The sequence below is a fragment of the Perca flavescens genome, unplaced genomic scaffold, assembly GCF_004354835.1.
Source record: "Perca flavescens isolate YP-PL-M2 unplaced genomic scaffold, PFLA_1.0 EPR50_1.1_unplaced_scaf_32, whole genome shotgun sequence".
NCBI lineage: Eukaryota > Metazoa > Chordata > Actinopteri > Perciformes > Percidae > Perca > Perca flavescens.
In genome coordinates, this window is record NW_021166683.1 from 55,503 (window position 1) to 71,139 (window position 15,637).

At 39.3% G+C, this 15,637-nt stretch overlaps 1 protein-coding gene across 1 annotated transcript in view; it reads right to left on the bottom strand.

Annotated features, from left to right (window-relative positions):
* LOC114551692 (WD repeat-containing protein 62) overlaps nucleotides 1-10,488 on the bottom strand; it is a 49,982-nt gene extending 39,494 nt beyond the window's left edge. The window contains exon 1 of the mRNA XM_028572659.1: nucleotides 10,484-10,488. Within this exon, the coding sequence (XP_028428460.1) occupies nucleotides 10,484-10,488 (5 nt within the window). The remainder of the gene's footprint in view (nucleotides 1-10,483) is intronic.
* Nucleotides 10,489-15,637: the final 5,149 nt, after the last annotated feature.

A 15,637-nucleotide genomic window follows, 5' to 3' on the forward strand; every position in this document is an offset into this window, starting at 1 on the left:
TAGGTTGTCTCACTGGATAAATGGGAAATTTTGGTAAGTTATTCTTATTACCCTTACTTGAGCATTGGCCCGTGACTGTTGAATTCACTAAGTCCTACTTGTTGGGGCAGTTGAAAATGACAATGCTACAGACTGTAACTGAAGATAGATGTTATTGGAATCACATTCAGATCATCTCAAATGGATACACTGATGATTATTGTGTTCATAAGTGCTTCTCTTTGGGGTTGTCTTGGTTGTGAGTTTATCATCAGACATATCTCTGAACAAATGCAGAGACAATCCATTTCACCAATCTTCCCAACACTTGCAAAATACAGTCATTTGGCACCAAAACTACCCAAACACAAGCACTGACTTGAGTTGTGTATGCAGTAAGTGCTACTTGTTGGGGTAGTTTTGCTGACCTCTGAAGTCCAGGATTTCCTCCCTAAAAAAATGGTTAAAAAAAAAAAAATGGTTAAAACAGACTGTAACTGAAGATAGATGTTATTGGAATCACATTCAGATCATCTCAAATGGAGACACTGATGATTATTGTGTTCATAAGTGCTTCTCTTTGGGGTTGTCTTGGTTGTGAGTTTATCATCAGACATATGCAGAGACAATCCATTTCACCAATCTTCCCAACACTTGCAAAATACATTCATTTGGCACCAAAACTACCCAAACACAAGCACTGACTGGAGTTGTGTATGCAGTAAGTGCTACTTGTTGGGGTAGTTTTGCTGGCCTCTGAAGTCCAGGATTTCCTCCCTAAAGACATGTTTAAAATGCTGTTCTCCCCAGTTACTGGAGAAACAATGCTGAAAACTTTTATAAGTCATTCGTATTACCCTAACTTTAGCATTGACTTGACTGTTGAATTCAGTAAGTGCTACTTGTTGGGGCAGTTGAACATGACAATGCTACAGGCTAAAACTGAAGACAGATGTCATTAGATTCATATTCAGATCACCTCAAATTGAGACACTGATGATTATTGTGTTCATAAGTGCTTCTTATTGGGGTTGTCTTGGTTGTGAGTTTATCATCAGACATATCTCTGAACAAATGTAGAGACAATCCATTTCACCAATCTTCCCAACACTTGCAAAATACATTCATTTGGCACCAAAACTACCCAAACACAAGCACTGACTTGAGTTGTGTATGCAGTAAGTGCTACTTGTTGGGGTAGTTTTGCTGGCCTCTGAAGTCCAGGATTTCCTCCCTAAAGACATGTTTAAAATGCTGTTCTCCCCAGTTACTGGAGAAACAATGCTGAAAACTTTTATAAGTTATTCTTATTACCCCTACTTGAGCATTGACGTGACTGTTGAATTCACTAAGTGCTACTTGTTGGGGCAGTTGAACATGACAATGCTACAGGCTAAAACTGAAGATAGATGTCATTGGAATCACCTTCAGATCATCTCAAATGTAGACACTGATGATTATTGTGTTCATAAGTGCTTCTTATTGGGGTTGTCTTGGTAGTGAATTCATCATCAGGCACTTACAAATGCAGAGACAGTCTATTTCACCAGTTTTCCCACAAATTGCTAAATAAAGAAAGGAATGTGACTTTTGGAATAGATATTCAGTGCTAACTGGTGCTTTCTACTGCTGAATGAGCTCTATCTGGAGGCAAAAAAGGAGTAGCACCAACAAAAGTCATTGGACTCTAATTGACCACTCATAGACTGTTAATGGCATGCATACATTGGGATGATGATTGTCTATTTATGAAGCCATTCATTACTTACAATAGTCAAGACCACTGAAACTTGATTAAAAAGAAGGTGGAGTTCAGTGGAATTGGCTGCATTCAGTATTTAAGATGGGTAAATCTGTATAAGGAACCACTTCCACTGCTACTAAATCACAAGACAGAAGATGCCAGAAGAAACATCTGTACTATGCAGACTTTGACATTTTAGTTAGTGCTACTCTATGGGGTAGTTTTTCAGACATCTACATCCCAGGATATGATCTAAAGAATTGACAATAACAGCTATTCTACATTGGGTTACTAGTTGAAGAATACTAAAATGTGTTATAAGTCATTCTAGGTTGTCTCACTGGATAAATGAAATTTTTGGTAAGTTATTCTTATTACCCTTACTTGAGCATTGACGTGACTGTTGAATTCACTAAGTCCTACTTGTTGGGGCAGTTGAAAATGACAATGCTACAGACTGTAACTGAAGATAGATGTTATTGGAATCACATTCAGATCATCTCAAATGGATACACTGATGATTATTGTGTTCATAAGTGCTTCTCTTTGGGGTTGTCTTGGTTGTGAGTTTATCATCAGACATATCTCTGAACAAATGCAGAGACAATCCATTTCACCAATCTTCCCAACACTTGCAAAATACATTCATTTACACCAAAACTACCCAAACACAAGCACTGACTTGAGTTGTGTATGCAGTAAGTGCTACTTGTTGGGGTAGTTTTGCTGACCTCTGAAGTCCAGGATTTCCTCCCTAAAAAAATGGTTAAAACTGCTGTTCTCCTGGTTACTGATTAAAAATGCTGCAATGTTTTCTAAGTCATTCTTATTACTCTAACTTTAGCATTGACTTGACTGTTGAATTCAGTAAGTGCTACTTGTTGGGGCAGTTGAACATGACAATGCTACAGACTGTAACTGAAGATAGATGTCATTGGAATCACATTCAGATCATCTCAAATGGAGACACTGATGATTATTGTGTTCATAAGTGCTTCTCTTTGGGGTTGTCTTGGTTGTGAGTTTATCATCAGACATATGCAGAGACAATCCATTTCACCAATCTTCCCAACACTTGCAAAATACATTCATTTACACCAAAACTACCCAAACACAAGCACTGACTGGAGTTGTGTATGCAGTAAGTGCTACTTGTTGGGGTAGTTTTGCTGGCCTCTGAAGTCCAGGATTTCCTCCCTAAAGACATGTTTAAAATGCTGTTCTCCCCAGTTACTGGAGAAACAATGCTGAAAACTTTTATAAGTCATTCGTATTACCCTAACTTTAGCATTGACTTGACTGTTGAATTCAGTAAGTGCTACTTGTTGGGGCAGTTGAACATGACAATGCTACAGGCTAAAACTGAAGACAGATGTCATTAGATTCATATTCAGATCACCTCAAATTGAGACACTGATGATTATTGTGTTCATAAGTGCTTCTTATTGGGGTTGTCTTGGTAGTGAATTCATCATCAGGCACTTACAAATGCAGAGACAGTCTCTTTCACCAGTTTTCCCACAAATAGCTAAATAAAGAAAGGAATGTGACTTTTGGAATAGATATTCAGTGCTAACTGGTGCTTTCTACTGCTGAATGAGCTCTATCTGGAGGCAAAAAAGGAGTAGCACCAACAAAAGTCATTGGACTCTATTTGACCACTCATAGACTGTTAATGGCATGCATACATTGGGATGATGATTGTCTATTTATGAAGCCATTCATTACTTACAATAGTCAAGACCACTGAAACTTGATTAAAAAGAAGGTGGAGTTCAGTGGAAATGGCTGCATTCAGTATTTAAGATGGGTAAAGCTGTGTAAGGAACCACTTCCACTGCTACTAAATCACAAGACAGAAGATGCCAGAAGAAACATCTGTACTATGCAGAACCTCACTGGATGACTTTGACATTTTAGTTAGTGCTACTCTATGGGGTAGTTTTTCAGACATCTACATCCCAGGATATGATCTAAAGAATTGACAATAACAGCTATTCTACATTGGGTTACTAGTTGAAGAATACTAAAATGTGTTATAAGTCATTCTAGGTTGTCTCACTGGATAAATGAAATTTTTGGTAAGTTATTCTTATTACCCTTACTTGAGCATTGACGTGACTGTTGAATTCACTAAGTCCTACTTGTTGGGGCAGTTGAAAATGACAATGCTACAGACTGTAACTGAAGATAGATGTTATTGGAATCACATTCAGATCATCTCAAATGGATACACTGATGATTATTGTGTTCATAAGTGCTTCTCTTTGGGGTTGTCTTGGTTGTGAGTTTATCATCAGACATATCTCTGAACAAATGCAGAGACAATCCATTTCACCAATCTTCCCAACACTTGCAAAATACATTCATTTACACCAAAACTACCCAAACACAAGCACTGACTTGAGTTGTGTATGCAGTAAGTGCTACTTGTTGGGGTAGTTTTGCTGACCTCTGAAGTCCAGGATTTCCTCCCTAAAGAAATGGTTAAAACTGCTGTTCTCCCTGGTTACTGATTAAAAAATGCTGCAATGTTTTCTAAGTCATTCTTATTACTCTAACTTTAGCATTGACTTGACTGTTGAATTCAGTAAGTGCTACTTGTTGGGGCAGTTGAACATGACAATGCTACAGACTGTAACTGAAGATAGATGTCATTGGAATCACATTCAGATCATCTCAAATGGAGACACTGATGATTATTGTGTTCATAAGTGCTTCTCTTTGGGGTTGTCTTGGTTGTGAGTTTATCATCAGACATATGCAGAGACAATCCATTTCACCAATCTTCCCAACACTTGCAAAATACATTCATTTGGCACCAAAACTACCCAAACACAAGCACTGACTGGAGTTGTGTATGCAGTAAGTGCTACTTGTTGGGGTAGTTTTGCTGGCCTCTGAAGTCCAGGATTTCCTCACTAAAGACATGTTTAAAAATGCTGTTCTCCCCAGTTACTGGAGAAACAATGCTGAAAACTTTTATAAGTCATTTGTATTACCCTAACTTTAGCATTGACTTGACTGTTGAATTCAGTAAGTGCTACTTGTTGGGGCAGTTGAACATGACAATGCTACAGGCTAAAACTGAAGACAGATGTCATTAGATTCATATTCAGATCACCTCAAATTGAGACACTGATAATTATTGTGTTCATAAGTGCTTCTTATTGGGGTTGTCTTGGTAGTGAATTCATCATCAGGCACTTACAAATGCAGAGACAGTCTATTTCACCAGTTTTCCCACAAATAGCTAAATAAAGAAAGGAATGTGACTTTTGGAATAGATATTCAGTGCTAACTGGTGCTTTCTACTGCTGAATGAGCTCTATCTGGAGGCAAAAAAGGAGTAGCACCAACAAAAGTCATTGGACTCTAATTGACCACTCATAGACTGTTAATGGCATGCATACATTGGGATGATGATTGTCTATTTATGAAGCCATTCATTACTTACAATAGTCAAGACCACTGAAACTTGATTAAAAAGAAGGTGGAGTTCAGTGGAATTGGCTGCATTCAGTATTTAAGATGGGTAAATCTGTATAAGGAACCACTTCCACTGCTACTAAATCACAAGACAGAAGATGCCAGAAGAAACATCTGTACTATGCAGAACCTCACTGGATGACTTTGACATTTTAGTTAGTGCTACTCTATGGGGTAGTTTTTCAGACATCTACATCCCAGGATATGATCTAAAGAATTGACAATAACAGCTATTCTACATTGGGTTACTAGTTGAAGAATACTAAAATGTGTTATAAGTCATTCTAGGTTGTCTCACTGGATAAATGAAATTTTTGGTAAGTTATTCTTATTACCCTTACTTGAGCATTGACGTGACTGTTGAATTCACTAAGTCCTACTTGTTGGGGCAGTTGAAAATGACAATGCTACAGACTGTAACTGAAGATAGATGTTATTGGAATCACATTCAGATCATCTCAAATGGATACACTGATGATTATTGTGTTCATAAGTGCTTCTCTTTGGGGTTGTCTTGGTTGTGAGTTTATCATCAGACATATCTCTGAACAAATGCAGAGACAATCCATTTCACCAATCTTCCCAACACTTGCAAAATACAGTCATTTACACACAAAACTACCCAAACACAAGCACTGACTTGAGTTGTGTATGCAGTAAGTGCTACTTGTTGGGGTAGTTTTGCTGACCTCTGAAGTCCAGGATTTCCTCCCTAAAAAAATGGTTAAAACTGCTGTTCTCCCTGGTTACTGATTAAAAATGCTGCAATGTTTTCTAAGTCATTCTTATTACTCTAACTTTAGCATTGACTTGACTGTTGAATTCAGTAAGTGCTACTTGTTGGGGCAGTTGAACATGACAATGCTACAGACTGTAACTGAAGATAGATGTCATTGGAATCACATTCAGATCATCTCAAATGGAGACACTGATGATTATTGTGTTCATAAGTGCTTCTCTTTGGGGTTGTCTTGGTTGTGAGTTTATCATCAGACATATGCAGAGACAATCCATTTCACCAATCTTCCCAACACTTGCAAAATACATTCATTTGGCACCAAAACTACCCAAACACAAGCACTGACTGGAGTTGTGTATGCAGTAAGTGCTACTTGTTGGGGTAGTTTTGCTGGCCTCTGAAGTCCAGGATTTCCTCCCTAAAGACATGTTTAAAATGCTGTTCTCCCCAGTTACTGGAGAAACAATGCTGAAAACTTTTATAAGTCATTCGTATTACCCTAACTTTAGCATTGACTTGACTGTTGAATTCAGTAAGTGCTACTTGTTGGGGCAGTTGAACATGACAATGCTACAGGCTAAAACTGAAGACAGATGTCATTAGATTCATATTCAGATCACCTCAAATTGAGACACTGATGATTATTGTGTTCATAAGTGCTTCTTATTGGGGTTGTCTTGGTAGTGAATTCATCATCAGGCACTTACAAATGCAGAGACAGTCTCTTTCACCAGTTTTCCCACAAATAGCTAAATAAAGAAAGGAATGTGACTTTTTGGAATAGATATTCAGTGCTAACTGGTGCTTTCTACTGCTGAATGAGCTCTATCTGGAGGCAAAAAAGGAGTAGCACCAACAAAAGTCATTGGACTCTATTTGACCACTCATAGACTGTTAATGGCATGCATACATTGGGATGATGATTGTCTATTTATGAAGCCATTCATTACTTACAATAGTCAAGACCACTGAAACTTGATTAAAAAGAAGGTGGAGTTCAGTGGAAATGGCTGCATTCAGTATTTAAGATGGGTAAAGCTGTGTAAGGAACCACTTCCACTGCTACTAAATCACAAGACAGAAGATGCCAGAAGAAACATCTGTACTATGCAGAACCTCACTGGATGACTTTGACATTTTAGTTAGTGCTACTCTATGGGGTAGTTTTTCAGACATCTACATCCCAGGATATGATCTAAAGAATTGACAATAACAGCTATTCTACATTGGGTTACTAGTTGAAGAATACTAAAATGTGTTATAAGTCATTCTAGGTTGTCTCACTGGATAAATGAAATTTTTTGGTAAGTTATTCTTATTACCCTTACTTGAGCATTGACGTGACTGTTGAATTCACTAAGTCCTACTTGTTGGGGCAGTTGAAAATGACAATGCTACAGATTGTAACTGAAGATAGATGTTATTGGAATCACATTCAGATCATCTCAAATGGATACACTGATGATTATTGTGTTCATAAGTGCTTCTCTTTGGGGTTGTCTTGGTTGTGAGTTTATCATCAGACATATCTCTGAACAAATGCAGAGACAATCCATTTCACCAATCTTCCCAACACTTGCAAAATACATTCATTTGGCACCAAAACTACCCAAACACAAGCACTGACTTGAGTTGTGTATGCAGTAAGTGCTACTTGTTGGGGTAGTTTTGCTGACCTCTGAAGTCCAGGATTTCCTCCCTAAAGAAATGGTTAAAACTGCTGTTCTCCCTGGTTACTGATTAAAAAAATGCTGCAATGGTTTCTAAGTCATTCTTATTACTCTAACTTTAGCATTGACTTGACTGTTGAATTCAGTAAGTGCTACTTGTTGGGGCAGTTGAACATGACAATGCTACAGACTGTAACTGAAGATAGATGTCATTGGAATCACATTCAGATCATCTCAAATGGATACACTGATGATTATTGTGTTCATAAGTGCTTCTCTTTGGGGTTGTCTTGGTTGTGAGTTTATCATCAGACATATCTCTGAACAAATGCAGAGACAATCCATTTCACCAATCTTCCCAACACTTGCAAAATACATTCATTTGGCACCAAAACTACCCAAACACAAGCACTGACTTGAGTTGTGTATGCAGTAAGTGCTACTTGTTGGGGTAGTTTTGCTGACCTCTGAAGTCCAGGATTTCCTCCCTAAAAAAATGGTTAAAACTGCTGTTCTCCCTGGTTACTGATTAAAAAATGCTGCAATGTTTTCTAAGTCATTCTTATTACTCTAACTTTAGCATTGACTTGACTGTTGAATTCAGTAAGTGCTACTTGTTGGGGCAGTTGAACATGACAATGCTACAGACTGTAACTGAAGATAGATGTTATTGGAATCACATTCAGATCATCTCAAATGGATACACTGATGATTATTGTGTTCATAAGTGCTTCTCTTTGGGGTTGTCTTGGTTGTGAGTTTATCATCAGACATATCTCTGAACAAATGCAGAGACAATCCATTTCACCAATCTTCCCAACACTTGCAAAATACATTCATTTGGCACCAAAACTACCCAAACACAAGCACTGACTTGAGTTGTGTATGCAGTAAGTGCTACTTGTTGGGGTAGTTTTGCTGACCTCTGAAGTCCAGGATTTCCTCCCTAAAAAATGGTTAAAACTGCTGTTCTCCTGGTTACTGATTAAAAAATGCTGCAATGTTTTCTAAGTCATTCTTATTACTCTAACTTTAGCATTGACTTGACTGTTGAATTCAGTAAGTGCTACTTGTTGGGGCAGTTGAACATGACAATGCTACAGACTGTAACTGAAGATAGATGTCATTGGAATCACATTCAGATCATCTCAAATGGAGACACTGATGATTATTGTGTTCATAAGTGCTTCTCTTTGGGGTTGTCTTGGTTGTGAGTTTATCATCAGACATATCTCTAAAGAAATGCAGAGACAATCTATTTCACCAATCTTCCCAACACTAGCAAAATGCTTTCATTTGGTACAAAACTACCCAAACACAAGCACTGACTTGAATTGTGTATGCAGCAAGTGTTATTTGTTGGGGTAGTTTTGCTGACCTCTGAAGTCCAGGATTTCCTCCCTAAAGACATGTTTAAAAATGCTGTTCTCCCCAGTTACTGGAGAAACAATGCTGAAAACTTTTAAAATTCATTCTTATTACCCTAACTTTAGCATTGACTTGACTGTTGAATTTAGTTAGAGCTATTTGTTTGGCAGTTGAACATGACAATGCTACAGACTGTAACTGAAGATAGATGTCATTGGAATCACATTCAGATACTCTCAAATGGAGACACTGATGATTATTGTGTCCATAAGGGCTTCTCTTTGGGGTTGTCTTGGTTGTGAGTTTATCATCAGACATATCTCTGAACAAATGAAGAGACAATCCATTTCACCAATCTTCCCAACACTTGCAAAATACATTCACTTGGCACCAAAACTACCCAAACAGAAGCACTGACTTGAGTTGGGTATACAGTAAGTGCTACTTGTTGGGGTAGTTTTACTGACCTATGAAGTTCAGGATTTCCTCCCTAAAGAAATGGTTAAAACTGCTGTTCTCCCTGGTTACTGATTAAAAAATGCTGCAATGTTTTCTAAGTCATTCTTATTACTCTAACTTGAAACTCGACTTCAGTTTCACATTGCATACGGTATGTGACATTTCAAAGTAAAAGAAAATACAAAAGATCCAAAAATGTATGTATGTGACTTGACTGTTGAATTCAGTAAGTGCTACTTGTTGGGGCAGTTGAACATGACAATGCTACAGACTGTAACTGAAGATAGATGTCATTGGAATCACATTCAGATCATCTGAAATGGAGACACTGATGATTATTGTGTTCATAAGTGCTTCTCTTTGGGGTTGTCTTGGTTGTGAGTTTACCATCAGACATATCTCTGAAGAAATGCAGAGACAATCTATTTCACCAATCTTCCCAACACTAGCAAAATGCATTCATTTGGTACAAAAACTACCCAAACAGAAGCACTGACTTGAGTTGTGTATGCAGCAAGTGCTATTTGTTGGGGTAGTTTTGCTGACCTCTGAAGTCCAGGATTTCCTCCCTAAAGACATGTTTAAAAATGCTGTTCTCCCCATTTACTGGAGAAACAATGCTGAAAACTTTTCTAAGTCATTCTTATTACCCTAACTTTAGCATTGACTTAATTGTTGAATTCAGTAAGTGCTACTTGTTGGACAGTCCATTTCCGTGGTATTTCCCTGCTACCGCGGCCCTGGCCTTCGGGTCTCTGTGACCCATGCGTTATTCCGTGGTATTTCTCCAATATAGCGGCGCTGGCCTTCGGGTCTCTGTGACCCATGTGTTATTCCGTGGTATTTCCCTGCTACCACAGCTCTGGCCTTCAGGTCTCTGTGACCCATACGTTATTCCGTGGTATTTCTCCAATACAGAGGCCCTGGCCTTCGGGTCTCTGTGACCCATACGTTACTCAATGGTATTCAGGGCACTCCGGCCTGGCTCGTAGTAGTAACACAGAAATGGTAAGGGAAAGGGGGAAAGAAACAAACCTCATCTTCGTCATACTAAACACTTTTGTTATACACACACACATATACACTGTTCACATTTGTCTTCTTGTTTTTGTCATCTTTGCTTCGTCTTGTTCTTTTGGACCTTTGTACTCTTTGTACTCGGTTCAGCAGCCGGTTGCTACGCCGACATGGCCCGTTGTGTGACTCTAAAGTTGGAGCTGCATCGTTTTATCAAACGCGCAGAACAAGAGGCACGCTCCGCACGCTCAGCACGATCAGCACGCGCAGTACACGCGGCACACAGAGCACGCGTAACACACGCGAGGCACGCACAGCACGCAATGTCCCCCAAGTGGAAGAGATGGAATACAAAAACACAGAAGTGGAAGAGATGGAAGACAAAAACACAGAAGAGGAAGAAGAAGAAGAAGAAAAAGTAGCGGCCACACGCGCGTCCCGCGACATAATCTCCACGTTCGACCTGTTGGTCACGCGCGCATACTAGAGATCGTGGTGACCGCCCACGAACCTCAAGGGCCTGAGGAAATGCGGCAACGACTGGAAAATGACGGACGCCACGGAGCTGCGCAGCTACCTCGGAATGCTGCTCCCTCGCCGGGCGTGTACAGCGTGTACAGGCGTGTACAGGCGTGTACAGGTGTGTACAGTTCCCCTGGAGAGCCTGTGGCACGAGGAGAGCGGCAGGGCCATTTTCCGCGGCACAATGTCGCTCAAGCGATTCCACGCTCGCTCGCGAAAGTGCTGCGATTTGACGACCGCAAGGCGAGGCGCCAGGCGAGCCTCCGACAAACTGGGTGCGGCGGCTGCCTCGCCTCTACAACCCGGGCCCCGGCGTGACCGTGGGGAGCAGCTGGTTCCCTTTTGAGGTGTGTGTGTGTGTGTGTATGTATGTATGTATGTATGTATGTGTGTATCCCATGCTCATCGTTATCCTCGTTGTCCGTCACGTCCACCAAGGTCGATGCTCCTTCCGCCAGGACATGCCCAGCAAGCCCGACAGGTACGGACTCAAGTCGTGGGTGGCCTGCGGCGCCGGCTCCAGCTACGGGTGGAACATGCAGGTCTACGGGCAAGTCTGTGAGCGGCGAGCCGAGAGGAATCAGGGCGCCCGGTGGTGATGGACCTGACCGAGGGCCCTGCGGGGCCAACGCAATGTGACGTCGACAACTTGGAGCATTCCGATGAAGGAAAGTAAAAATAAAGGATTGAATATCAACTTAAAGCTATATTTCAACTCTGTTTGGGGCTGCTATTTAAAGCCATATTGTAAGTCTTATTCAGGCTGCTCTAAAAACCAAACCTCCATATAAGCCAGACTGATTTCATGCCATGGTGATAGTATACACATCCCTTAATGTTCCTATGCATTTTCGGAGCATTCTGATGAAGAATTTTAAAAATAAAGGCTTAATTGTCAACTTAAAGCTATATTTCAACTCTGTTTGAGGCTGCTATTTAAAGCCATATTGTAAGTCTTATTCAGGCTGCTCTAAAAACCAAACCTCCATATTAGCCAGACTGATTTCATGCCATGGTGATAGTATACACATCCCTTAATGTCCCTGTGCATTTTCGGAGCATTCTGATGTAGGAAAGAAAAAATAAAGGCTTAAATGCTATATTTCAATTCTGTTTGAGGCTGCTATTTAAAGCCATATTATAAGTCTTATTCAGGCTGCTGTAAAAACCAAACCTCCATATTAGCCAGACTCAGTTCACCCCAGGGTAATAGGATACACATCCCCTAATGTCCCTGTGCATTTTCGGAGCATTCTGATGAAGGAAAGTAAAAATAAAGGCTTGAATGTCAACTTAAAGCTATATTTCAACTCTGTTTGAGGCTGCTATTTAAAGCCATATTCTAAGTCTTATTCAGGCTGCTTTAAAAACCAAACCTCCATATTAGCCAGACTAATTTCACCCCAGGGTGATAGGATACACATCCCTTAATGTCCCTGTGCATTTTCGGAGCATTCTGATGAAGGAAAGTAAAAATAAAGGCTGAAATGTCAACTTAAAGCTATATTTCAACTCTGTTTGAGGCTGCTATTTAAAGCCATATTGTAAGTCTTATTCAGGCTGCTCTAAAAACCAAACCTCCATATTAGCCAGACTGATTTCACGCCATGGTGATAGGATACACATCCCTTAATGTCCCTGTGCATTTTCGGAGCATTCTGATGAAAGATTTTAAAAATAAAGGCTGAAATGTCAACTTAAAGCTATATTTCAACTCTGTTTGAGGCTGCTATTTAAAGCCATATTGTAAGTCTTATTCAGGCTGCTCTAAAAACCAAACCTCCATATTAGCCAGACTGATTTCACGCCATGGTGATAGTATACACATCCCTTAATTTCCCTGTGCATTTTCGGAGCATTCTAATGAAGGAAAGTAAAAATAAAGGCTTACATGTCAACTTAAAGCTATATTTCAACTCTGTTTGAGGCTGCTATTTAAAGCCATATTCTAAGTCTTATTCAGGCTGCTCTAAAAACCAAACCTCCATATTAGCCAGACTGATTTCATGCCATGGTGATAGTATACACATCCCTTAATGTTCCTATGCATTTTTGGAGCATTCTGATGAAGCAAAGTAAAAATAAAGGCTTAAATGTCAACTTAAAGCTATATTTCAAATAAGTATTTGGCCCCTTGTTGATTTTGTAAGTTTATTCAGGCTGCTCAAAAATGCAAAAATCTCCATATTAATCATACTGTATTTCAGTGAAAGGGTCCCAAATAAAATCCCTTAAAATCCATCATATGAATTTATTAAATTTAACCATCTGAGGAAAGGAAAAACAAGTATTTGATGTCAACTTAAACAAGCATATTTCAACTTTGAGGCTGCTATTTAAAAAGCCATTATTGGCCAGCACAGATGTCAAAAACCAAACCTTTTATAGTTGGTGACAAGGTTTGTACACATCCCTTAATGCCCTATTTTTGGCCCTCTCCTGCAGGCAGCCTCCAAAAAGGCAAACAACTCCAATATTTCAACCTGACTGAATTTTAAAGCCATATTCTAAAGTCTTTTCAATCGGCTTCAGGTCTGAAACTCCCTATTAGCCATGTCCCTGATGTGCTTTTTTTCTTCAGCCACTCTTTTGTTGCTTTGATGAAGGTGTGCTAAAGGCTTAAATGTCAACTTAAAGCTATATTTCAACTCTGAGGCTCTCTCATTGAAAGGATATTGTAAGTCTTATTCAGGCTGCTCTAAAACCAAACCCCATATTAGCCAGACTGTTTTCACCCCAGGGTGATAGTATACACATCCCTTAATGTCCCTGTGCATTTTCTTTGCATTCTGATGAAGGAAAGTAAAAATAAAGGCTTAAATGTCAACTTAAAGCTATATTTCAACTCTGATTGAGGCTAATTTCCAAGCCATATTCTAAGTCTTATTCAGGCTGCTCTAAAAACCAAACCTCCATATTAGCCAGACTGTATTTCACCCCAGGGTGATAGTATACACATCCCTTAATGTCCCTGCAGGATTTCAATCCATCTGATGAAGGAAAGTTAAAAACAGTTTCTTTTGTAAAATGGTCCCAGCTTAAAGCTGATTCATTTTCCCCCCTTGTGGTTTTGGGCTGATTCCTAAAGCCATATTGGGAGTCTTATTCAGGCTGCTCTAAAACCAAACCTCCATATTAGCTAGACTGATTTTGGCCCCAGGGTGATAGTATACACATCCCTTAATGTCCCTGTGCATTTTCGCATTCTGATGAAGGAAAGTAAAAATAAAGGCTTTTCTGTCAACTTAAAGCTATATTTCAACTCTGTTTGAGGCTGCTATTTAAAGCCTTGTATTCAAAATCTTATTCAGGCTGCTCTAAAACCAAACCTCCATATTAGCCAGACTGATTTCACCCCTGGGTGATTGTATACACATCCCTTAATGTCCCTGTGCATTTTGGAGCATTCTGATGAAGGAAAGTAAAAATAAAAGCTTAAATGTCAACTTAAAGCTATATTTCAACTCTGTTTGAGGCTGCTTGTAAAGCCATATTGTAAGTCTTATTCAGGCTGCTCTAAAACCAAACCTCCATATTAGCTGGACTTTTCTTTGGGATTCACCCCAGGGTGATAGTATACACATCCCTTAATGTCCCTGTGCATTTTTGTAAGCATTCTGATGAAGGAAAAATCATAAAGGCTTAAATGTCAACTTAAAGCTATATTTCAACTCTGTTTGAGGCTGCTATTTAAAGCCATATTCTAAGTCTTATTCAGGCTGCTCTAAAACCAAACCTCCATATTAGCCAGACTGATTTCACCCCAGGGTGATAGTATACACATCCCTAATGTCCCTGTGCATTTTCGAGCATTCTGATGAAGGAAAGTAAAATAAAAGGCTTAAATGTCAACTTAAAGCTATATTTCAACTCTGTTTGAGGCTGCTATTTAAAAAACATATTGTAAGTCTTATTCAGGCTGCTCTAAAAACCAAACCTCCATATTAGCCAGACTGATTTCACCCCAGGGTGATAGTATACACATCCCTTAATGTCCCTGTGCATTTTCGGAGCATTCTGATGAAGGAAAGTAAAAATAAAGGCTTAAATGTCAACTTAAAGCTATATTTCAACTCTGTTTGAGGCTGCTATTTAAAGCCATATTGTAAGTCTTATTCAGGCTGCTCTAAAAACCAAACCTCCATATTAGCCAGACTGATTTCACCCCAGGGTGATAGTATACACATCCCTAATGTCCCTGTGCATTTTTCGGACATTCTGATGAAGGAAAGTAAAAATAAAGGCTTAAATGTCAACTTAAAGCTATATTTCAACTCTGTTTGAGGCTGCTATTTAAAGCCATATTGTAAGTCTTATTCAGGCTGCTCTAAAAACCAAACCTCCATATTAGCCAGACTGATTTCACCCCAGGGTGATAGTATACACATCCCTTAATGTCCCTGTGCATTTTCGACATTCTGATGAAGGAAAGTAAAAATAAAGGCTTAAATGTCAACTTAAAGCTATATTTCAACTCTGTTTGAGGCTGCTATTTAAAGCCATATTCTAAGTCTTATTCAGGCTGCTCTAAAAACCAAACCTCCATATTAGCCAGACTGATTTCACCCCATGGTGATAGTATACACATCCCTTAATGTCCCTGTGCATTTTCGGAGCATTCTGATGAAGGAAAGTAAAAATAAAGGCTTA